The sequence below is a fragment of the Lepisosteus oculatus genome, chromosome 4 (genome assembly GCF_040954835.1).
Source record: "Lepisosteus oculatus isolate fLepOcu1 chromosome 4, fLepOcu1.hap2, whole genome shotgun sequence".
In the NCBI taxonomy this organism is placed as follows: Eukaryota; Metazoa; Chordata; class Actinopteri; order Semionotiformes; family Lepisosteidae; genus Lepisosteus; species Lepisosteus oculatus.
Window position 1 is genome coordinate 45,873,133 of NC_090699.1, and position 24,909 is coordinate 45,898,041.

At 43.9% G+C, this 24,909-nt stretch overlaps 1 protein-coding gene across 7 annotated transcripts in view; it reads right to left on the reverse strand.

Moving 5' to 3' along the window:
* Positions 1 to 2,689: 2,689 nt before the first annotated feature.
* The window catches only part of sec24c (SEC24 homolog C, COPII coat complex component), a 33,025-nt gene continuing 10,805 nt past the window's right edge, over positions 2,690 to 24,909 (reverse strand). For 4 of the 7 annotated variants that reach the window (XM_015347754.2, XM_015347753.2, XM_006630899.3 and 1 more), the window contains 18 exons: positions 22,998 to 23,066; positions 20,630 to 20,741; positions 20,358 to 20,485; positions 17,957 to 18,095; positions 17,759 to 17,874; positions 17,082 to 17,206; positions 15,203 to 15,394; positions 14,673 to 14,766; positions 13,953 to 14,069; positions 13,184 to 13,354; positions 12,928 to 13,024; positions 11,246 to 11,391; positions 10,565 to 10,703; positions 10,107 to 10,225; positions 8,409 to 8,588; positions 8,109 to 8,300; positions 7,702 to 7,791; positions 2,690 to 6,960 (listed from right to left, as the gene is read on the reverse strand). In XM_015347754.2, coding sequence (XP_015203240.2) covers positions 6,820 to 6,960; positions 7,702 to 7,791; positions 8,109 to 8,300; positions 8,409 to 8,588; positions 10,107 to 10,225; positions 10,565 to 10,703; positions 11,246 to 11,391; positions 12,928 to 13,024; positions 13,184 to 13,354; positions 13,953 to 14,069; positions 14,673 to 14,766; positions 15,203 to 15,394; positions 17,082 to 17,206; positions 17,759 to 17,874; positions 17,957 to 18,095; positions 20,358 to 20,485; positions 20,630 to 20,741; positions 22,998 to 23,066 — 2,367 coding nt within the window. In that variant the 3' untranslated portion in view covers positions 2,690 to 6,819. The remainder of the gene's footprint in view (positions 6,961 to 7,701; positions 7,792 to 8,108; positions 8,301 to 8,408; positions 8,589 to 10,106; positions 10,226 to 10,564; positions 10,704 to 11,245; positions 11,392 to 12,927; positions 13,025 to 13,183; positions 13,355 to 13,952; positions 14,070 to 14,672; positions 14,767 to 15,202; positions 15,395 to 17,081; positions 17,207 to 17,758; positions 17,875 to 17,956; positions 18,096 to 20,357; positions 20,486 to 20,629; positions 20,742 to 22,997; positions 23,067 to 24,909) is intronic. The other 3 variants (XM_015347756.2, XM_015347755.2, XM_015347752.2) reach the window with 2 other exon arrangements.

Sequence of the window (24,909 nt, forward strand, 5' to 3'; positions counted from 1 at the left end):
TAAGATGCAGGGTGCCTGTACTCATGTCTGCAGCTGGGACCAGTGGTACTTCTCTTTTTGTCGGTTTAGATCAGTCTTCATAGTTTTGAGCCCATAGTTTTTGAAGAGACTAGAGAACTCAGATGAAGAGGACAAATAGCGCCCTCTCACAATGTTGGCTCAGCACCTCATATTCTGCAGGTTCGGATCCTTTCTGCTGTTGGGGTCACCGCTCCAGATCTGGGGCTCCTTACACAGCAACATCAAGAGACAGCAGGGGGATGGGGATGAGGCCGGGGAACCACTGGCACATGTTACGACCTCAGAGTGAGGAGGTACAATGCAGCGCTGGGAGTTCTGAACCCAGAATGCAGACTGGGGGAGATGCATGCTTCAAATCCATCAGGCAACAAAATGGCTTTTCTTTCAATAATCATGGTAACTGAAAACTCCAACAGCGCAGGGACCTCAGTCAGCACTATAGTAACATCTTGGGCAACAGGGCAATGAGAGGCCAGAAAGGAAAAGGATGAAAAGAGAAAAGAGAAGCAAAAGAAGTGGACAGATCAGGGAAAACAGTGGAGGGAAGAGAGAGGGAAGACAGAAAATGCCAGAGACTGCTTTTCTCCTAGCTACACCAAAGAGGAGCATCATTGAACCTCTGAAAAAACTTTGTTGCCATCTGCTGGAGTTATTCTTCATTGCTGAACACAGAAATGTAAGTAGTAAGAAATATCCTTGACTCCTTTATGAATTTGAAAGACTGGGGGTAGAGCTCAGCTCTACATGGAGCCACATTTTGTTCTGACATCATATTTAGCGTGATTACTTAAAAGGTGTCCAATTACCTCTGTTTATCCATGGCTCAGCAGCCAGCCTTAGAAAAGCAACTGGATTTTGAAGGATGTGTTCAATACACATTCAATTTAAATGAACCTGTCTGGCCAAAATATTCATCCCTCTCCCTCCAACGAATGGATTGTCTTTGGGGCAGGAAATGCACGATTGAGCTTGAGAAGCAGGAGACCAGCATGCATCACCTTGTCTGACCTGAAGGATTGCCAAATCTCTGTCCTGCTTAAAAATTGTGGAATGTGCAGAGCATATCCCATAGGCTCAAAAACCATCCACAACCTCTACTGCAGGTGGTCCCAAACACTGGGATGGGACGGGCTACAGCCTGGCCAAGCTGTCCATGCTGCCAGCACAGGCACAAAAAATATCATTGGGTGGGTCAACAAAATGTCTGCTGATCATAGCCCAACACAGTTGTTAATGGACTGAGTTTGACTGGAGAGCGAAGAAATATGAGCCCAGCAGAAAATGATCACCGAGAGTTTGACCGTCTATGTAGAGGCACCTGTAAACATAGCTGGAGATGTGTATTAGGGCCCTCTGTCAGACACGGTAGAGATGGAGCTTTTCATTCACCTGCTGGCCAGCAACTCACGGAAAGCACAGGCCCTAGGAATGGACTCATTTCCCAAACACTCTCTTTCACATTCACAGAACTGGAACGGGAAAGTGAAAGCATCGGAAAGCTTCCCAAATTCAAGGTGTTACAAAGTCTTGAATGTGTGTTTTCTGTTCAGTACTCTTCCCAGTGCCGAGTGCTGAGGGAGATCAGTGTGCTGTACTCAGAGGTCACGGGGATCACATGCAAATAGAACAGTGCCTTGGGGACTAACGTTCGGTCAGCTTGTCTTTCGAAGATGGGAGGAAACCCGAGCACTCTGAGAAATCCTGCATGAACACAGACCATGCAAACTCCAAACATAGGATACCCCTATCCAAAATCAATCCAAGGACATTGCAAGAGTTGGGAGGCAGCAGCGCTAAACGTCATGCCACCTTGTCACCCGCAGGTGAATGACTGGAATGTAAATGGGCACATACTAAAATACACACAGATTGATGTCAAACCTTGTGGAGTCTGTATCGTGTCAGACTTGATGTCCCAAGTCTTCCCAGTCTAATGACAATATCAGTACAGAAATGTTATATTGAAATTTAAAAAGTATAAAATCTTGGGCTAAGGTTGAGTTTAAGGGAAAAGATAAGACATGACATATACAGTAGTATAAGCTTTGCAACTATCACCAGATAGATCGCTTGAAAAACCATGACACAGTTAGCACACAAGTCCCTAACCAAGACACAGGAAATGTCTATTTCAGCTGATAAAAGATGACGCGATGACATTACAGGGCAGGGGTGCTGCAAGGTGAGCTCTCAGTGATTTCATAGAAGCTTCTGCTTATTCCAGGAACTGCAACGACAAGGAAGGTCAGTGCTGAGCAGGGGAGAGTTGGCTGCCTTGCCCGACGGCTCTGGTCTATGTGGAGATCACCAGCAGCGCCGTCTGTCCGATGAGCTTCCCCAGTCGGACGCACAGAGAGTGTCAAGACCAGCACTCCTCTTAACACACAGGGTTGGTATTTTTCTCCAAAGCTGAACTGTCCAAGAACATTTTTCCTCCTTCTCTAATTTGAAATTACACTATTCCACTATTATTAATCAACTTTGCTCACCAGCAGGGGGTCTGGAGGGAACAGGGATGCCCGCTGGAGGATCTGTCTTTGTCTCTGACAACGCTGCAAGCTTATGCTCAGGAAGTCACAGTGGGGCATGCGCGAGCCCCAGCACTACCCATAATGCAACCTGGCAAGATCCATACAGGCCATGGCACTGATGCATTGTTCACAAGGCATAAAGGATAAACAATATGATTTTATTTTGCATATTAAAAAGTTACACAACCAAGAAAGAAAAAAAACAGGTTTAAAAAAATGAGGAGGGAGACAGGGTTAGTTTTAATATTTATCACATTTTTCTTTAAAATCTGTCATTTCCATAATTAGGGAGATTTAGCCCATAATGGTATAAACCATTCAGGTTATACAGAATTAAAACTACTGGGTATATATATATTAATAAACTGCTTTGCTCTGCTCTTTCCCGGTTTGGATGCATCAGTTTAAACACATTTTAGATCTGGTGCTCCATTGGGACTTACAGTGCTCTTGATGTCCTGCTCAGTGACAAGGTTCGTTTCCACAAAATAGGTGGGGAAAACGATTGCAATGAAGGCAAACCACACAGCCCTGTCCAGATGTGAACTGCAATGGTGGGGGAGTTGGAAAGGTGCAGAAGAAACAGCCCAAGATCAGGCAGCAGGGGGCCTGTCAGTGCACTTCTTCACTTTTAAGAGAGGCACTGAATAACCCTGCAGGCGTGAAGTCATGCTGGGCGCCAGACCAGAATTCCTTCAGCTGCTTCCTGCTGCAAAACCATCGCCCCCTGCAGACGCTTGTGGGGAGACGGCACGGAGTGTTTGCGTGAGCCGACACCTGCCTCCATTCCTTCAACGCCACTGCTTTCTCAGGAGAATGGCGAGTGACGCACAGCGATTCCCCGTCTGCTGATCTGACCATCCCCAATCAGAGCGGAGGAGGCAGCAGCAGGAAGGGTCTGACACACCAGGCCAGTCAGCCTAGTGTTTGTCTTGCATAGCAGGAGATGCTGAAAACAGCCTGAAGAGTGGGGACCCAACAAGAGACTTAGAAATTCAGCCTAACTTAACTCCACAAATTAAACAAGCCCAGTAGCAAAATTCTGTGCAGAAAACACCCTCTTAATAACAACCTGGAAAACAGACTCAACCACCATTAAAGCATGTGCCCCGGAACAAAAGGTACCGACAGCCTCTGGTATGTGATATACTGGGATGAAAGTGAGAAAGGTACTGACAAGTATCTGCTGCTTCCACATTCTTCCTGCAACACAGTTTACCTGAAGCTAAGCACCCAGGCAACATATTTACATCGTGGCGCGTAAACCAAGCCTTTACAATGTACGATTCCATAGCACAAGAGCCTGTTACACACTTAAGTTCCCAGTAACACTCTGACCTCCAGATATGCGTTAGTCCTGTTTGACGATAGACGTTTAAACTCTATGTGACGGCTGTTAATAAAAGCCATGCCATGTACCAGTAATGTTCGCAGGGAGTCTAAGGTAAGGATCAGTTTAAATTGAATGCAGGCAGAGTTGTGATATCTGAAAGGGGAAACAAATTGAAAGCATTTACTGAATCAGACAAATGACAATTTGTGTGCAGTTCTTTCCCAGTCACACTTGAAAGGTTGTATTATGTTTTTGGCTTAGAAAGAACCATTAAGTCAGGTTTTATAAGAGCGTATGTCTACTTTATTTCCCCAAATCAGAGGTAAACACAGGCAATGGATCTCTTTGAATTAAATAAAAGGAAATTATTCAAGTGCAAATCAACACTGCGCTGGGTATGGCCTGACTCTATTGGTTTATGTCCTTTACTCTGTCTACCCTGGGGGACATTATGTCTCTAATCCCAATGTAGTCTCAGTGATGTAATAAACTCATTCTCATCAGATATGTCTTTGGAAAATCTTCACAGCTTATAGATGAGAAACAAAACTCACTCTGGAAATCAACCAATCCCAATTCCCAATTCTCTTTTTCTACTGGGGCAGTCCTACAATTTTAATTAGGGTACTTGTGCACAGAGTGAAACAAAGCCCTAATAGCCATATAATTCCTCCAAAATTACTTGCTTTGAAAAGTAATACTTTATTTCAGCACAAAGCAAAAAGTTGGGGGATTTTGGCTGTTACAGGACAGACTTGCACATGATTCCTCAGTATGGGGACATGGCTGAAGGATTTGACAACTGCTTATCTGAAATGTATCAATGTCACAAGTAAACAAGAAGACCAGGGAGAAACAATCTTGGGGTGAGTTTTCTCATTTTCACTGTTTGAAGCATGCAGATTTCAGAAGGAATGCTTGTTGAAATTAGCCTGCAATTTTTCTCAACACCATTTTAAAACCACAATATTAACTTTACACATCTGAAGTAATCAATACAGAGAGCCCTACAGATGTTCTTAATCTTCAAACCAAATATTCTTTTACAAGATGGTTTCTTATAGCATACAGACTAACTCGTTTAACAGAGAAAAAAAGTGGCTTCAGTTTGAAGAGGTCTTGATGGTTTGTGTGGTAAACACTACCAATGACATAGATGTGCAAATCTACTCTTAACTGTCCAAAATTAGTTCACTTGCAGTGCAAAAACCACATGTTTAATCTGCAAGTAGTCATTCATGTTTAAAAAGCACATTCCAGCTGCAACAGCATGGGCAGCTACACAAAAGGGAGCGATCACTACATAATAGTGCAGCATTCGGTCTCCAAGTCCCTGAACCCTCAGTTTCTGTACAGAAATTCACCAGGATCAGTCACCAAATTTGTGCTGGTTAGCTCCTTTGCTGTAGGAAAACAGGCTGATCTTCCGGCACAAGAGTAGGGGGGCAAGGTACTCTGCTTGACTAGAAGGATGGAACGCTGTGTGTTGTGCATTATTGCACAGGGTTCCCTAACCTCACCATCTCTTCCCGGGACAGCAGGGGGGCTGAGTCTAGACAGCGATACATACTGTACCACTTCTCTTCACTACGCATATAGGGGCATTTGTTTACTTCACTGTACTGATATACAGGAGAGACGCTTGATTTTCAATGACAAACAGTATTCACTTTACCAGAAAGCAGAGGAAGAGTTCAGAAGCACAGCAGTGGGCCTGGCATGGAGGAACACAGGAATAAACAGCGTGACCACTTTACGGCAACTCAAAACAATAATGTACATTTAGCAGAATGTTCTCATCCGCTTTATTTCTAATCTGTAAACCCAAACAATGCAGTAAGCTGTAATAAAGCTGAAAAAGTGGGGGCTTCCTTCTGTTCAGTGAAGGGATACTTGCAAACACCACAGAATGAGCACTAATTCAGTCTCTTCCGGGGCCTGGAATAGCTGCTGTCATAACCCTGTTGTCATTCTCAAGTGTGAAAATGACAAACAGATCCTACAAAGCTGGAGAAGTCATCTATCAAGATCTTTAAATCTTTTTCACTGCAAGGATCTCACACAACCAGCGCTGTGATCATTGAGAATTAAATTAGTCACTGAGATATCCGATAGACCGACTACCCAGAGAGGGTCACCCTGCACACTGACTCACGGGTCCTGACAGAATCCAGACGCTGGGCTACCCTAAGCCTCAGGCACATAACTGACTGGCCACTCGCACTCTTCTTATCATCCCCATTTCAAACATCCCTGGAAAGTGATGATTAACCGTCCTTTTACACTGAGGGAAAGCCATCAGTGAGATGGCAGCACTCTTTTGTCCCAAAATTTAAAAGAAAATAAAAACTCCCAGAGGAATGAAAATGACACGCTCTAAAGATACAGGAAGTTAATAACCATGATGGGATGAGAAAGGCCGTTGCAGAGAAAGCCAGAGGCAGAATAGAAAAATAAATCTCCGGATGAAAACCAGAATTTTATTTTATGTAGTTTTTTTTTTTTTCTTTCTGCAAGATCGTAACTTTCCCATTTTTTTCCGTCGAGCGTAGATTTGCCTCTTACAAAATGTAGCTTCGCAATCGCAGAACCAGTGTTTCCCACCAAGAAATCATTCAGTGCTAGTGTCTTCAAACAGAACACTCTACAATCAGCATCAGTCCCTGTCACATGTGACTGATCAGACACGACACAGGCAGTCCCACACATCAGAATGGTTGGATTAATTAAGAAATGAAGCTTAACCCTGTAGGGGTAAGCGATTTGACAGTGCAACTTATCAGCCTCTTTTTTAACTTGTAGGATTAGATGCAGAAGAAGGGAGAAGAAGGGAAAGAGACAATTTGGTTGGAGAGGTTGGTTTCCACTTGTTTCTTCTGTCAATTAAAAGAAGCGAGTCTGTGATTGGAGGAGGCAGGGGGCGTGACCCTTCTCCTAGCTCAGCAGCTGGCGAATCTCCTTGTGCATGTGGCACAGGAAGTCCACGTAGGACGCCCCACCGTTGCTACTCTTGTCCTCCACCAGGAAGTGCCTGAAGATCAGCTCCAGCTTGTCCTCCTGTTTGATCACCATCAGCTGTGTTATAAAGGAAAAGGCTGTTAACCTTGCAGTTTTGATGACTTGCATAGCTACAACCAGGACCTGCACAGGGACACGTAGGACTCTTTCAGTAGGTCCTGCATCCGGTCCACATACCAGCCCACTGCAAACCAAGTACCTTTGTGTCTGTCAAGATTGACACACAGATGTTCACAGCTGTAAGAGCTGCTCCACGCTTCTGTCTTGTTTGCTTGTAATTAGAAGCCAATTTCAATCATCACCTACTGTTCTCTCCTCCTGCTTCTTAAATTCCCTAATTCATTAAGTGTGATAAAGATTGTTAATTAATATTTGTCACTGACGCTTATTCTCTATTAAATTATCTGACTGAGAGTGCCAGTACTGATATCTTACTGTATGCAATTCTTTGTGTTGAGGGCCAGGCTAAAAATTGCAGATTGATTCAACACTGAAACCTCATTTATTTAAACATTTCACAAGCTGAATGTAACAAAACTGAATACAACGACAAAGTAGAAAGAATAGAATTTGTTTCAATACAAAATCCCCCTGACAACTGCCACTTTTGCAATCTAAGTGCACTTTTGAGTTCTTCTCTCTCAGAAACTTTCTCTTTGCTATGAATGAAATACGAATGCTAGGAGACTTAGAGGAACTCAACGTCAATTGTAAAAGGATGGAAGGATGGGGAGAGTATCCCACACTTGTGCATGTACACTTGTGCATGTGTATGCACGGGAGAAACACTGTACTCACCTTCATGTACCGCGGCCGCTGGGCTCTGAAGGTGTCGATCATGCCTCGCAGCTTCCTGGAGTAAGGGTTATCCAGCACAGGCAGGTTTGTCTGCAGAAAGATTAAGTGCGACTTTGTGTTTTTACAAAATTCACAAGTGAACGAAGATCACTATTCTAATACAAGCAACTTTAACTGCTGGGTACAATATTATTTTTGTTTCTTCTTCCACATCACTAAGATATATTGAATGTATTTCTTTAAAGATGCGATTGGTAATACTATTTCCATATCTTGCAGATGCTGTGTATGTAATAACGTACAGGTGTATTTCTTCCCCAGCCACTCGGAGTGCAAGAGGAACATTACTACTGCCCAGTCACAGGGAGTCCCTGGTCAGTCAAGCCACAGGTGTGATTCAGGCTCACCATGGTGGGGTCTATCTGTCCAAAGGCAGGTGTGCCGAAGATGTTCTGGAGAAGCTCCTGCTGCACGTTGGCCCCCACCCACAGAAAGAGGTTCAGCCCGTTCTCCAGCAGGTACACCCCGCCCTTGGACAGCCGCTCCTCGGAGTCCCGCACGGCCACTGGCAGTGCATCGCTTTCCACATCCAGCTTCTGCTGCAGAGAGGAGGACGAGGCCTTACATGACAACACCGCTGAGCACTGCGTTTCACTGTCCAGAGCCGCTGAGAGCGTCCTAACCACAGAGACTGCGAGGCAACTTACCAGAGGCAGCAGCCGTGGGTAGAAGAACACATGGCTGTCTGCCACGTCCATGGAAGAGATGAGCTGGCGCAGGTAGGCCCGGTCATCAAGGGAGACATCAGCCCCGGGCTGTAGGACGTCACTCTTCAGCACACAGTTCAGGTAGACTGGGAGCAGCTTCATGCACTCAGGCAGGATCAGCTACACAGGGAAGCAAGCACACAGTGAGGATAGACTCTCGCAGCGCAGCGCAGAGCACATCTGAAATCCGCTACCCGGAAGGCTGAGAACAGACGAGTGGTTTACAGAATGTCTCCCCTTCTCTGCACAACAAGTGAACAGAATTCCTCCAAATGATTTTGTTGTGTAATGGCCCAACACGAACACAATCCTCTGAATCGTGATCTGCAGTCTCCAGGCAGCTCCAGGCAAAAGCACAAGAACATAAGATAGGCCCAAACAAGAGTCCTTTCAGCCCATCGAGCCTGTTTGGTTGGTAGTAGTGAATTGATCCCGCATTCAGCAAATTATGGAAAGATGCCAGGGTATCATCTTCAACCACATGGCAGGGTAACTTGTTCCAAACTCTAAACTCTAAAATACTAAACATGTTCCTGTGGGGTTTCAAACTAAGGATCTTTCACATGGGAGACAAGAATGATTACCACTCTCTACAGAACTCACTACAGAATCCATAAAAGAAACATGATCCGCTGCACAGAAATATTTGCCTTGTGCTCCCAGGACTTTTGCAACCAGAATGGGACATGCAACTAGCAACTTCTTGTTTAAAAAGCAATCTGGAACAAAACAGTATTGACTATAAACAGTCTCTAAACCTTAACCATCTAGTCCACATATGGAATTGGTACTACACTGGAGCCAGGAAAACTAGAGGAGACCCAGAATAACAGAAAGGCAATAGGTAACAGAGACAGGGGAACAGTACCCAGCGGTTATTCATCATGACAAGCATCCTGGGCACTGAAGCACCAGACAAAGAAACACCTATGAATCTAGTGTACAGATTTCCAAGCATCTTCACTGAAAACACAAAACTCAAACCTGCCTCTGAAACAGAATTCACATTTTTTAGTTAAAATCCTTAGTTTCAGAGCCCAATGTTTTCCAAATTGTGAATGAAATTCTGAGAGCTGAAGCCCCAGTCATGTCACGCTGGTTGCTACACCGGTTAGACTTGGCTCACTTCAGAAAGCAATTTCTACCTTGACATTCAGAAATTATAGTGATTTCCCCAGGACATGTGAAAATATTCTTCTGTCCATTCTTCTACAGAGAGATGGCAACAAAGTAACCAACTGACCTCAGACTTAGCATTTGAACTACAGCTGGCCTGTTTCTCACAAACAGTGCTACCCTGCTGAGGAGGCTACGTCAAGACACTAACACAGGGGTTCCCAATCCTGTTCTTGACATGCGAGTTAACAGGCAACCCCAAAACAGTTTGAGAATTGAAAGCAGTTAAACAGTTAAGGTTAATCTTACTAGTACATTAAAGAACAGTTGTACTGTATAACAGAGAACATAGTTAAAACACAAATCAGCAGATGTGTGTCTTTCCAACACCAGGGTTGGGAACCCCTAATCTATAAGACCTGCTGGACTGTGTCTCTCCAGGACCAGGGTTGGGGTTAGATTACCTTTTCCTACTAGACAAAGTAGCTGTTGCAAGCAGCCACTCATGTAACAGTACCATACCTGTCCTGCAGACGAGGGGCTGGCGCAGTTCTTGCGGTAGCAGGCCAGGATCTGTGCACACTGGTTGATTAGGCTCTCTCTCACGGTCTTGGTGGGGTTGCTCAGGACACTGCGGTAGGCTGTGCACATAGGATTGTAAATTTAAATGCAAAAGATTCCCATTCATATTTCAATCTACTGTGTAACCCAGTCAGTCAGTGTAAATGTTATATCAGTTTACCTAAATGAGAATCAGACAGTGCCTACTGACAACTGCCTAATATGGCATTACTTAGTTTCTCCTACTAGCTCCCAGTTATATAATTTCTGCTACAGGTATATTATATATTTGCTGAGAAAATGCAAAAGCTTAACTTACAGTGTAATGATAAATGTGAAATGATTTAAAAAGTGGAAAATATAAAACACTCTGCCGTCCTATATTCTGAAGCTGCACAAATGAAGTGCACTGGACGTACCATGCTTGGCGAAGCAGTTGATGAGGGCATCGGTCTCACAGTTCCGGTACAAGTCGGCCAGCTGGGTGCAGCAGTTGACAGCGAGGTTGTGCACCCTGAGCCGCCTCTTCCCGCTGCAGCTGGTATATAGCACTGCACACTGCAAAGGAGAGGTGTGGCTCAAGATGCAAGCACTGCACAGCTTGATCACTTGGATATACTTCACAGCTATCAGCCTCCAGTATCCACCGCTGACTGCACACCACAGCAGAGTCAACGAGCGGTTTCCCTGACCTCTGCAATCCCAGTGTCTTTGAGCTCCTCGGCTCTCTGTGTGGTGCCTCAAGGATGATGTCAACACATTTCTGGACAGAAGCAAGGCTATTCATTCAAGTACGGCATGAAATACACACAGAAACGACTGCAGAGAAAGGGCTTGATTTTGCAATCCATCAAGGTAAACCTTTTCATAAAGGATGCCTTGGCATTCTTGTTTGAATGTATAGACTGTATAATCTGAGTTGGCTTTCCTGATTAGCCTTAGTTATTACATATCATATATGGGATTTTAGACTTCTCATAACGAGATGACAAATTCCACATATATCGTACGGAAAAGGCCTGGCCTGCAGACAGTTGTTCTAATGCACACAAGACCAGATTCAGGTATCGCTGACGGCTGAGGCCAGGGCTGGCCCTCACCTGCATCAGGGCCCCGGTCTCCTCGCTCAGCTTGTCGTCGTGCTTGAACTCCACAGTCACGGTCTTGTCGCAGTCCAGCCCGGCCAGCTCCACGTCCGTGGTGTTGCTCATGTAGAACGCCCCAAAGAAGTCTGTGGCGCGGATCCCTGAAACGCAAGTTTAACCGTCACTCTCGACTGAAGAGGCACAAAAAAAAACTGCAGTACAGTGTGGCCCAGGAGCAAAACCCAAAGAGATAGGAGTCAGATGCGCTGTCTTCCTTTCAATGCTGCATTACAGTAAACACAGCCGCACCCAGCAGCATTGTTTCCTAAATTTCACAACACCTCAAATTTCATCAGTTAAGGTATTGTTATAAGCCAAGTCCTGTAAATAAGAGGCGGCTACAGGGTTAAAAAAGGGCACCACAGCTCACACTGCTGCACGCAACAGTGCTTACGTGCCCAGCTGAGGACAGAGGTAACGCTGGATATGTGAAAAGAAGAGATATGCAACAATTTAGATAACTAAAAAGCATACACTACCTTAAACAAAATACTACAGTACAAAGTATTAATAATAACTCAAACCATGATACCATCAGTTACAACTGATGCCTCAGCTCATAAAAAGGGCATTACAGTTCTCAGTTTAAAGCTTCACTTAGTTCACTGTTTATCACTGATCGAGCTAACAGTGCTGGCTCTGCCTCATGTCTTTGTATTGACGAGTACTGCCCCCTAGAGTCCTGTTCCTCAAACTTGCTATCAGAATACCAGTCTTAGCGCTGCTTCATTTTCAGGGATTGAACCAGCTAAAAAAAGCAGTCACCTCTTCGTACAGTCATCCAAAAACAGGAATGCTGGACATGAGCAGGTAGTGAAAACGAGGGTATGTAGGGTGTACAGCCACACCCATGTTTAAGATTTCAAAACCCAGCAGTGCCCCACAATCTAAATACAAAAAACCAAAATTCCTCCCCAAAATTTGCAGAATTCTGTGGAAACCATGGAAAATCACCAGCTGGCACAAAAAGATGCAAAAAAGGCTTTGCTTCATGCAGCAGTGCCTTGGCACTCGTGAACTGCCCATGGACAACCTTTCAGTGACAAATTTTTCACTGTCGTGAACAGAATAATGTAGTCTCATCTGTATACAAAATTGAAAAAACAACCTTTTTATTAATAAAGTTTGAATGATTACCTGCTGAAACCAGACATTATAAAATCACTATGGTATGATTTGTAAGCACTATAAGAAGAAACTGTGAAATGAGCAATCACTTTGAATATGCAATTCTTCAGAGCACCAAATATCTAGTATAAATCTAATCATTGTGAAACTTTCACCTGAGATTTCAACATTTCTCAGTGTTTAGCAAAGGCCTTGGAAGCCTAATGTATGTGTGGGAAATGTAGTTTCTGGATCATGGCATTTCATGTAAAGATCAACAACAGCATTGGACCAAGGATGTAGTAGCTCAGGTGTGTTTTCTTTCTTCTTTTTTTTCAGCATGGAATAAACCTATTACTTGTTCCTTTGGATCAAGGATGATCTATTGTTTCAGCTTTGTGTCAGGCACAGTGCCAATCTCATTTTTCATTTTTCATGTCGTGCTATGGCAGTCTCTTGTTTGGAGTTTTCTGTTGCTCTCTTTACAATGCCTAACTATGCGTCTCTCTCCCCACCCCGAAACGACTCACCTGTGCTTGTCCGAACTCTCATGACAGCGTCAAACCCAACTTGCTTCTGGACGTCTCTGCGAAGGTCATTCAGGAAGCGCTCCCCATCTGTTGGCACCTAGACGGAGCGGGCAAGAGCGCAGTGTTACGATCCTGGGTGCTGGGGGGTTTCGGAAATTCTCGGGGAAGGGGAAATGGAGCACAACAGCCAGGGCGAGCTGCTTGCTTGATCCCCTGCGTGGCATCAGGAGGCGCAGATGGCTAGATGCCTGCATACCTGGAAGTAGGTGTACTTGTAGATGGAGCCACCAGTCTGGAAGGGCACCACGCCAAGGGTGGCAACGTCCACATATTGGTTCGGGAAGAGAAAGAGATCCACGCAGCAGCCCTGCGCCACACAATCCTTCGCTAGGTTACCGTAAAAACTGGTCTGGGGCTGGAACAGGGTCTGGGAAAACACAGCAGCCACGCTAGTACAGAACCTCCCAATAGCAACCCACAAAAAAGAGCTCACATGTGGTACACCGTGTCAGCATGTTTCTTAAGTCCAATACCGTCACTCCCAATTCCTTCCATCTTTGGAACAGACAGCTGTTTAATTAACCGATTTATTTATGACATTCACATCACAGAACTGGTAGCAGCTGTATCCTGCACTGGAGTACATTGGATTTGGAAAGTGCAGTATTTCCTTATCCTTATTCTATGTTATCTGAAGACTTGCTTCCACATTTATGAGCATGTTTTTGACACATCCCGCAATGAAACTTAAATTCTGTTTTAAGAATGTGACTTCAGAATGAGGTCACTGGCCTCATGGGTTTGAAAATTGTGCTTCCTTTTGAATCTTCTAACAAGAAAGAGCACCTGAAACTGCAATAGCTGTGTCTACACTGTTTAATGTATTGTGGAATCCGGATGAAGAGTAAAAAATGGTTTTAGAGTGCTTTCCTTAAGAGAGGAGCTCCTCAGAGAAACCTGTTATTTTTAAATAATAAAGAGTGGAGAAGTGTTGAGCTTGTGCTGTGGGGCACGACAGCAGGTACCTTCTCTTTGTCCGTGCCAATAAGCTTTTTGTCCTCCCTGTTCTTCAGTTTTCCAGGAGCCTCAGCAATGGGGAGAGAGGAATGAAAAATAAAGAGCTTCCCAGCACAGTCTGCTGCCTGCAAAACATCAGGAAAACATCTCAATCCACTGGCATGCCTGCTGCAGTCAGACACAAACCATTCACTCTCACTCAAGAGAACATGAGATCTGCCTCTTTCACACAGACAACAGCGACGGTCTCATTTTTAAGAAGGCTAGGAATTGTCTGCATTGTAAAACAAGCTGTATATGGAAATATATGGAACAGATGTGGACCACCTGTTGTTACAACCCTGTAATCATCCAACAGGGATGTTTGGCTTGGCACATCCTGGTAAGATACAGTCCAGGCTTCCTGTGCTAATCCATGTCATACACTGATCCACACTGAGTGTGGCATGAACTCAGCCCAGCCAGGCACTCATGGCACAACATGGCAGGCATGTATGCCAATGTCAACCACTGCCAGGGAGTATTACAGGTCTAGCGGCTACTTTACAGATTTAAGGAAGGAACAGTTCCAGGGTCTGTAAGCAACATCTGCATCTGGCAGAGCTTTTTTGAAGATAGAGGCTGTTGTAGCAATTTTAGGGAAGTACTGGTGCAAAAACAAATGCCAGCTTCTGCTGACCCATCTGTAACTTTGCAATAGATCAATAAAGAAAGGTAGAGATCTCCACCTTCAGTGCCTCTAAACCGGCCTGGATCACTGGTCCAAACACAGTCTCCGTTTCCCGTGTGTCAGCAAACATTTCAGGAATCTGGTCCAGCAAACTGCAACACAGAACACAGTAATGGCAGAGAGGTGTCAGGGCAAACACTCAAGTTACTAAGGAAAAGCACAGGTACAGACACACTGGGGCAAGATATTCCCTGTTCAGGGAAATTCTCTTCTGGACCGTGTTCCATTACTTCGCTGGGAATTTGTTTAATTAAAAGTTGTTTTCATTTCTAAAGCAGTTGGAGGCTTGAGATTAACCAACACAAGGAATTTCACACTTGAAACTTTGTATGGGCTTCAAAAATAATTAGAAGAGTTTAAATGAAGAAATATGTAAGTTAATTACAAGCTTAGTTTCCTAACACAGTAAGGTAAAGAATGGAAAATCATGCTTTAAGTTACCCTAGAGTAGTCAAGAGCTAAAGAAAGGAATCGCAGGAGTCTCTGCTGGAGTAACAATGACAGTGCTGGTGTGGCACAGTGTCTTACCTGTTTATTACTGTCCTGGACTCACTGACATTAACCAGGAAGCCATCTAGCAGGGGGACGAACATGTCGCTCACATCAGACACCACCATCATCTGGGGCTGAGCCAGTGAGCTCTTCACATTGTAGAAGTGCAGCACCTTGTTGTAGGTGACAAAGCCCACTCTGATGTGGGAGTCCTCTTCTGGATTCTCTCTGCACACAAAAGAGTCGATCGCGCCATTAATTGAAAGGTATTTGGGGTCAATACATTGTCCATATAGACCAAACAAAAATTAACTTAAAGTCACAGCAAAGATGAACTACCCTTCTCCTAAACTATTTTAATTACACCTGGTTTGTAAAACTCTGATAAGAGTATACAAGGTAACATCCTTGCCTATTAATGAAATCTTGCTGAAATTATTGTGATTCTATCAAAGGCTTTTGGACATTACATGGTGAGTTTAGTTTGAGGGCCATTCATGAAAATCACAATGGTATACATAGTCCATGAACACTTTGGATACAACTGTTACAAGACAGGTCCTTTATTGTATAAACAAGATGCATACTTACAAATAGCATGGGCATCAGAATGGATCTACAAGTATAATGTATCAAGTCATATGTGCAATGCCATTTTCTATTCTGGCAAACAAAACAGAATCTAGAAACTGAAAAGGGCCAGGGTCCAGGACCCTTTGCAAATCGGTGACATGACTGCTGGTGTTACTGCCAGCTGGAGGCAGGGCCAGGCTACAAGAAGGGGTGTGTGCACAGCAGGCCACACAGTCTGTGTCAGGAGGAGAAAGTACCCCGACAGGGAAACAGAATTTAGCTTACACATTGGGGTTCGAAGCTCTTAAATATTAAATCAACTACAAAAAATAAAATGCCCCAATTAAATAAAACTTTAAAACAGTGAAGCAGATTGCTTACAAAGCATAGATGATGCACTTCCACCATTTTGTGTTTCTGGTCTAGATCACTGGCTCTAGATCAGGGGTTCTCAGCTCTGTCCATGGCACACTTGCATAATTTGAACATCTGTACTTCCCCCGTCCCCCAGGCTCAATACCCCCACGTGCAGTCTTCAGAGCTCGGCCTCTGTCTCCTTGACACTACACTTTGGGAACTCCACAAAACTAAGATTTATAAATAACGTTTATGCAGTTTTTATTTCTCACAATTTTGACTATCCCAGTTGTGACTTCAGTTGTGAACTACGAGTACTAGTACTCCTAAAGACCTTCTACAGGTTTCTTTAAACCAAGGCATGCAGTACGTCCTTATCGAGGGGGAACAGAGCTTAGCACTGTTGCCTTGCAATGCTGGGGGCCTGGGTTCAATTCCTGAGGCACTATCTGTGTGGAGTTTGTATGGAGTTTCCTTCGGGTGCTCCGATCTCCCAGAGTCCAGAGACATGCTGGCAGGTTAATTGGCTTCTGTAAAAACCGGCCCTGGTGTAAGTATGTGTGTTTGTGTCTGTGTCCTGTGATGGACTGGCATAGGATATACAACGCCTGTTGCTTGCCAGGATAGGTTCCAGCTAAACTGTGATCCTGTACTGGATAAAGCAGATCAGAAAATAGATGGACAGATATGTCCTTATATGTACATTTTAGACCTTTTGTACAATGCTGGCACAAGACAAGAAATTCTGACTTTAGCACGTTCTGGCATCCTTTGTGTTCCAGACCTACCCTTGATCTACACCTAGATCACCAGAAAAGGGCAGCATATTGTCAAACAGAACAGAACACCGAAAACATCCACTCTGTATCAAAACCATTCATGCCATTCACAAATTATCCGTCTTAGAAAAACATTAGCCCTAGTTTATACATATTACACTTCTATAATCCAGCACACTGTGTTCTACAATTGATCTAGGCTGTACCTGGGCAGGTAGTCCAACAGGGTCTTCAGCTCCTCACAGACGAGGCTGACCAGGCCACTCTTCACAGCGTTGTACGAGACATCAATCAGGAAGATGAAGGCAGGGGGCTTTGGGACCTTGTTGTTCTGGAAGGAATTCGATTATTTGATTATTTCAGTATTTGCAGAGGTCCTTCTGACCAAACCTGCAGGCACAACCCCACTCCTGCCCATATGCTATGAGGGTAGTACTATGCAACTAAAAACAGCACCATCAGGTTAGTTACTACATCCCTTTTTTGTTTTGTATAGCCACCCAACCAAGAATTGCAAACTGCCTTAAGTCTTGGCTTTCTGGCAATGACTTCTATAGCTGCTGTAAGTAGTTATATAAATATATAACTTGTAAAGATGTTTTTAATTAGTTCATTTCAGCCCTTCCTCTTTGAGATAGGGGGAAATTTGTCATTAAGAGAACAAAACCTAGGGGCACCTCATCTTAGGTCAGAGTTAAAAGGGCAGATGACTAAACACAAAAAGTTCTTCACGGTGCCCCACAGGGAAGAGAGACGGGTCTGTGGGTCTGACAGCAGTGCAGATTGCTTCTGTCCCATCATAGATTTTATATTTTTATCCCAACTGCCCCAGAAAAGTCTTCCTCCCGAAGGCTGACACTGAAAAGGCTGAGCTGGTTCTCACCTTACAGTAGTCTACTGTGGCCAAGAACTCATAGGTGCCCATGGACAGCTCTGGCCTGTCGTAGCAGTCCACCCGCTTCCCAGTGTGGTCCAGGTGCTGGAAATACTGGGGAGGCACTGGGAGGGAAGAGGGGATCAAGTCACTTTCGGGATGAGTGTGGCTTGTCGGCTGCATCAGCCTGATGCCTAGGACACTCACCCTCTGTCACACAGCTGCAGAAGCCGCACTGGAAGCGCCGGCCGCCCTCGATGAACTGCATGTAGGGACACATGTAGGCTTTACACCGGTTACAGCGGATGGGCCCGCCTTCGCCATGCTCGACGACATATGGAGGAACCTGAAAACGTTATGCACCTTTATTCACCTTATTCATGCTGTCGCCCTTTTTTAAAATTTTAATGAACCTGGTTTCCTCAAACATGCTGGTAGGTTAACTGGCTTGAAAGGATTAAAATTGGCCCTAGTGTGAGCGCGTTGTCTGCCCTGTGGCCAGGGTTTTACCCTGCCTTGCGCCCGGATTTTTGCTGAGATAGGATCCAGCTACCCAGCAGCACTGAACTGCAGAAGTGTATAAAAAATGGATGAAAGGAGAAATTCTCTTAAAAGTGAAAAGAAGAATGTCAGTTCTCAGCAATACAGGAAACAGAAACACTTTGTGGAAAGTCTCATTTCTTCCAATCCACAGATTGTGTTGGGGAAAGCAATATGGGACATTAATTAATTCCTTCTATGTGGGCGGCATCCGCATTAGGTAGAATATGAAAACCTAAAACTTTTAGAAACAAAAAATATTTCACATTTTTTAACAAATTGACTACATGCGTTTTGTCTACAGAGACTCTTGTGGTAACAGTTAAAAGGTATTTACAAATGAAAGTTCACGATGTAATTGAATGTCCCATGACACCAGTGAAGAAGTACAATGCCCAAAACACTTCAAAAGTGTGCCGAAGATTTCCAGAAATGTCTTCAAGCAAAATTTTACATCAACAGAAACAAAAAAGGGTGGAACCTATCTTTCTGAGAAATACAAGTATCAAAGTGTTAACAAAAAAACATTGATTTAGAATATGGAAAAGGCAATACTCAATATAATATACAATTTTGACCATAACATATAGCTCCCTGCCTGCATTTTTTTATACAGCCTTTTTTTGACATCTTCATTAAATGTGCCAATCATTTTGGAGATGACTGTAAAACCTAGAAACAAGTATGTATTGCTCTCTTCCATGAGTGCAATTCACAAACAATTCTCCAGGGAGTGCTACTGGCAAGCACAGCAGAAAGCACCTCCCCAGGCAAGAGATCGCCTTTCTCAGCTGATCTGCTCCAACAGCTGCAGCACAGGGGGGGATAAGTGAGCAGCTATCATTAGTAACACAGACATGGCCGAAAGAGCGCAGGGGTGGGGACTGAAGTGAGGCCAAAAAGAAGAGAGAGAAAAACAGAGGGAACAAGTCATTAAAAGAATAGAATCTATGGTTTGGCCCTTATATTACTTTGAACTTTGTGATATTGTGAATTGTTTACTCCAGGTGAGACTTACTGTAAGACTCAATACATGACTTTTTTTTGGCACTACTTCCTATAATGCTATGCAAGCAAGAAACCATGAGACTAGCATTAAGAGGAACCAGAGAGCCAGTGGGGTGCTCCAAGGTCACGGGGGCACAAGAGCCCGTAATTCTGCCTGGGGAGGGACAGCTGTCATGAAGGACACAACACAATCAGGACAAGAATTAGGTCTGTAAAATTAGCCACCAGTCCAGCTATTGTGTTTGTTACAACAGCTGATGTCTTCATGTTCCCAAATTAACAACAAACAATACCACTGTCAAAGAGAAAGCAGAAAATAACACTTTACTGACAAAAACTGATTCAGAGAGATGGCGCAGCTCCTTTGTATTATTTTTCTATTTTGTATGACAAGCTGTGAGTAGTGGAGTAATACACTGCTTGTTAATGATAGCTAGAAGCTGATGACTGTCTCTAATAACAGTATCAACAGATACTGGGTCTGCTTCCGTCTCGTCAGAGAGAGAGAGAAGTGAGCAGCACATCTCTGGGCCAGGACCTTTTTCCGTACAGAACAAGGGGTTAAAAAGCATAAGAGTCGAGTCATGTATGACAAAACAATGACAATTTTTGTGATTGGATTCAAATTAAAGTATTCAAAACCTTCAATGGAACTGTCCAATAAGCCCAAGCTGATAAACTACATTGGTGGTTCAGAGAAACCTAAATTCTGAACCGTTTAAGGTTTGAACAGATAAGATTATGAGGATACAAGTGGAAACTATGTGGAAGTGCATTTTAAAACTCAGAACAGGTGGCACCTCTTTACACAAAAGGTTGAGGGACTTTGGAACAAACTTCCCTTGCTTCTTACAAGAAAGAGCTGGATTAGATCCTGGCATCAAACTGGCCAGACTGGCCGAATGGCCTCCTCTCGTCTGCAACATTTCTTATGTTTCTTATGTAAGAGGTACCTGTCTACACAAAAGTAGTGGAAGCCTGGAACAAACTGGAAAAAGAGACGAGATCCTTCAACTAGTTAGTGAGCAGAGAGTCTCCGTGCTCACATTGTAGCACTCACCTCGTCAGCTGGTAACGTAGCCAGCGGCTTGATGACTGCAGCCAGAGGCACCTGAGACTGTTTAGCCATGTCTGAAGTGCAGGGCATGTTGTAGGCTGTGCACCGGATATAGCGGGGGCTGGCATTCCCTGGGAAAGCACAAGAAATATCAGAACACTGCATGTCTTCACACAGACAGGAGTGCAAGGAACCATACATGGACCCAGGCTGGAGCAACACACTGCATAAGGCTTTAAAAAGTGTAGCTCATGATTATTAGAGGCATCCCATACCTTGATCTTTAACCTGGAAGCTGGTTGTGACAAGTGGAGGTGCCTGACCTTTCACCCCAGTTGTAAACGACTCACTGCTCCTGTTAGCCTTGTCGTCTTCAATGACCTGGATCTGAAATGGCAAGGGTGAATGAGTGTGGAGACATTCAAAGGGTTTCAATATGTAATCTGTAACAAGCTGAAATTAGCTTACATTATAGTTTTGATGCACTTAATCTATTATAACCTTTACTTAGAAACATTAAGGAATGAGATGAACAGGACAACATATCCATTAAATGTCTGAATTTTAGTTAGCTGCACATATCTAAATTTCAATCTTAAGATTTCAAGTGATTTAAGATCTTAAGATTTCTGAACTACTGACAATCCTTAGTCATGTAGGACCAGAGAACTGCAGCTGCAGCAAGACATTTAGAAACCTTCACAAACAGCACCCAAGAGGAAACCCTTCCCTGCAGAAGAGCTGTTTGGCCATGGCAGAAAGTACTGTGAGCTATAAGCACGAGACCTTCAGGGCTGGCCAGAGCCTCAGCTCACAGGAATTTATGCACGGCCTTCAAGGTCCACCATGCGCACAGCATCCTCGAAGAAACGCTGTACCCACAAGCTCTTTCTTTAAAGCCAAAGGAGAAACTAAAAAGATCTGGCTTTGATGGGGAAAAAAGGCTCAGCAACAATGTCATGCTCATCCTGGTAATGCAATAACCTCTACTGAAGTGAGTGAGGGAGCATGTTCCCGACTACGAGTAGTATACCTGGTTTGTTCACATGCATGCTTTCACCTTTCCTAGTGTACTTAAAACTAGGGGACCAGCATTCCCCTTAACCCAGCTCTGTGGTCAAACAGCAGTTTGATGCAACTATGATTAAAGAGCATTTAATTTGTTTCTAACTCAACCAGACAGTTCTATCAACTTATTAAAAGAAGATTTGTTACACAATTTTAAATGTGCTACTGTTACTAGTCAGTAGTATTACAGTGCTCAAAATGAGACATGACAATTCAACAATTCTAATGTTAAATGGAAAATACAATCATCATTGAAATTTACCAATATTTATTTTCTAATTTTTTTATTTAGAATCACCAATTTTTTTAGCGATACCCACTTGGCTTTTTGAAACACCAGAACAGCTCTCGGCTATGAACCCTACAATCTCACACAGGGGAGAATGAGGAAATGCAGACAGACTCCTCCGACCCCGCCCACCTTCGAGCCAATCATCTTTTAGCATATCACAGTCCCACACCGATTGGAAGAAAGGCACATCCATCAGCAGTAGCACCGTAAGGCTGCAAGTTCAGTGGAGGTCTCAGGGATCACCGTGTTTGTCCTTTGTGCCAATTGTGCAGCTCGGCCTGTGGAACCCCAGTCACAGTCTACTAGTGACCTGGCCAAGGCTCAAACCTGCAATGCCTGGATCATAGAGCTCAATCCACTCAATCTGAGCACAAACACGTCAATCTCTGATAATCCTATACCAGGGCTCTCTATGGAATCTAATCTCACAGTTACAAGCACTGAAAGGTACAATCAGCTTTTCCTGCCCAGTGGTGGTGGCTGAACGTATTCACAAGGCCTGTATGACAATCTAACTTAAGTCACTAACCCGCTCCTAAGAAAATGCTGTTTAAAATGCTTTCCTGCAGTTATTTAGTTTACTTAATTGAAATTGGTTTTCATACAACATTTATGGAGTACACTTTCCCTTAGTGTTGCTGCTCAACTTAGTGTGTTCCTTCCACAGGATGCATGGAAGGATGAGAAGTAAAAGTCCGTGGCCAAATGCACCAACGTGAATATGAACTGCCAATTACTTCTATGGGTGTAACCATTATTAAAGGTACTACTGTTAGAAAGCAGCAGTCTTCAGATATTACTCAATGCAATTATGGCAGTAGCTTAATAGTTGTTCATCCCATGCCACCTGTACAAGGCCAGGCACACCAGGCGTGGGTTAAACATAAGCACAGCTGATTTCTCCCCAAATCCTCATACATACTTCTGAAGATCCACCCTGATGGCATCCCTGGGACAGGAAAAGCTCACAGTACCTTCCCATTGTGCAAGAACTGGAAGAGCTGGATCAAGGCCTTTTCTCGGCAGGAGATGTGAGGATTAACATTCTCCCTGAGCCTCAGCCTTGTGGCTGCTCAACCAAAATGATTTGAAACAGCCCCTCCTTCGCCAACGGGAACAGACGCGTCCGGTAGCCCAGGCCGCCGGGGCCAGGAGAGGGATTAGGGAAGGGGAGGCAGCATGCTGAGAGGCAGGCACTGGGGGCTGAAGGGTCAGGGAAACAACGGGGCTAGAGGGGGCATTACTGCGACAGACAAGACGGCAGACAGACACACTGCACTTACTGGACTGGGAATTGCGTCTGGGTCTATTCTATGCCTCGTTTTCTGCACTGGAGGCAGCTCAGTGGTTTGCTTTTATAATTTTACAGGGTTAACAGTTCCCCCGCAAATTCAAAAATAAAACCAAAAACAAAAAAGGGGGACGGGTAGGGGGGACAGAAGAAAAAAAAAAGAGAAAAAAACAGAAGAGTAACAGCTGTTACTTCTGTTCTCCCAGACGACCATCATCCTAAAAAGTCCGATTAGTCATGTCTTCAGACACCACAGAACGTACGCCAGGCGCATGCAGAAATCCAAGCATGAGCACAGCACTGTGTGAGAGCAGCAAGAGGCAGCTTCTCCTCACCACAGGTCTACAACACAACCGTCCCAGTAGAACGGGCATGTTAGAGAACGCAAGACATCTCTTGCGCATCCAGAACAGGATTACATCATCAAACATTTTAACCTTTAGATGGATCTCTTCATTTTTACAATTAGAGAAAACACACAGTTGAAAGATCAGATTAAAATATGAAATTATTTAAACTATCTTACCATCACACATAAGAATTTATTTCTACCACTACCATTTTCATAATACGAACTCGCAGACAGCAGCCTATACTTAATCAATATTCAATCTATGCAAATAAGAATTAGGCACTGGACTAGAAAACAACACTTTCACGTTCGCTCCAGTTACAATTGCAAATATCATACAATCTTAATAATTGAAAACAAGCCTTATTGTAACACACACACATACGACTTGGCTTGATAGGTCCCAGAAGTATCTGTTATTTTCCATCTCCTATGTAGTTGGAGATGTGGGACAATCCTCTTTTGAGGGCTAGCTACTGTAAAGAAAAGATGAAGAGCTTGACCACAACTATGCTGAAGGGTTCTTGCTCCCCATTAGTCTAGAATTTCTATTTTCAACAACACTAAAGGGGTGACACCATTCTCACGCAGGATGCCACTTACTGGCAGTGCAGAACTAAGGTGCACAGGAAGATAAACAGGAAGGGACAGCCATGGATAAAGGATACAGATGATGACAGAATCTGAACCATTTTAAAATAAAATGCTATTTAATAACACTCCACAGTAGTGATTTTCCACAGTAATTACACTCAACTATGAAAGTCACTACTGAATTCCAAAGTTTTGAATTTATTGGACTGAGAATGACGAGACTAAGATTGCTTCACAAGACAACTTAAAAGCACTTAAATAGCTCTGAACAATCTAAGAATTGAAATAACCAGCCTCTTTTTATAGTCTACAATCGACAATGGTGGTTGTTGTACCCACTGAATAAGATAATTGTGTGATTTTGTCTCATTAGTTCTTAGCTGTGAAGCTGTGATTGCACACAGGTGAGGATAAGGAAGAGTAGACAGACTCTTCACCCTGCTCACCTTCGTGCCAATTGTATTTTAACATGTACCCTCACCCTACAGGGTGCGCTGCATCACTAATGCCAAGGGAGCCCTTGGTCAACTAATCACACCCTAACTGTGATGTGTCACCAAGGGAATCCTGGTCATAGCTGGCCAGAGACATGGCCCAAGCACGAACCTGTGACCACAGAGCTCAAAATGCGCTTAGGTAAGCACTTAAAAATGATGAGACACCCAGGAAGCACCCAGATGTATGTTAATGAGCAAAGCTTTCTAACAATAATTTAGTTCTTTATGTCAGTGATACCTGTGCAAGAACAATGTCTTTACCCATTCTATACCACACACGAGGACCACAGGAATATAGGAGCCAAACACACAAACGTACCAAAAATGTTGCCTTATGATGGAGCACTAATTTATGATTGCTACTTCGTGTACTTTCTCCAAATGCACACAGAACACACTCCTACACCCGAAGCACTAAAACAGGACTCGCTCTAACCCTGGGCCTTAATGCAGCTCGGTGG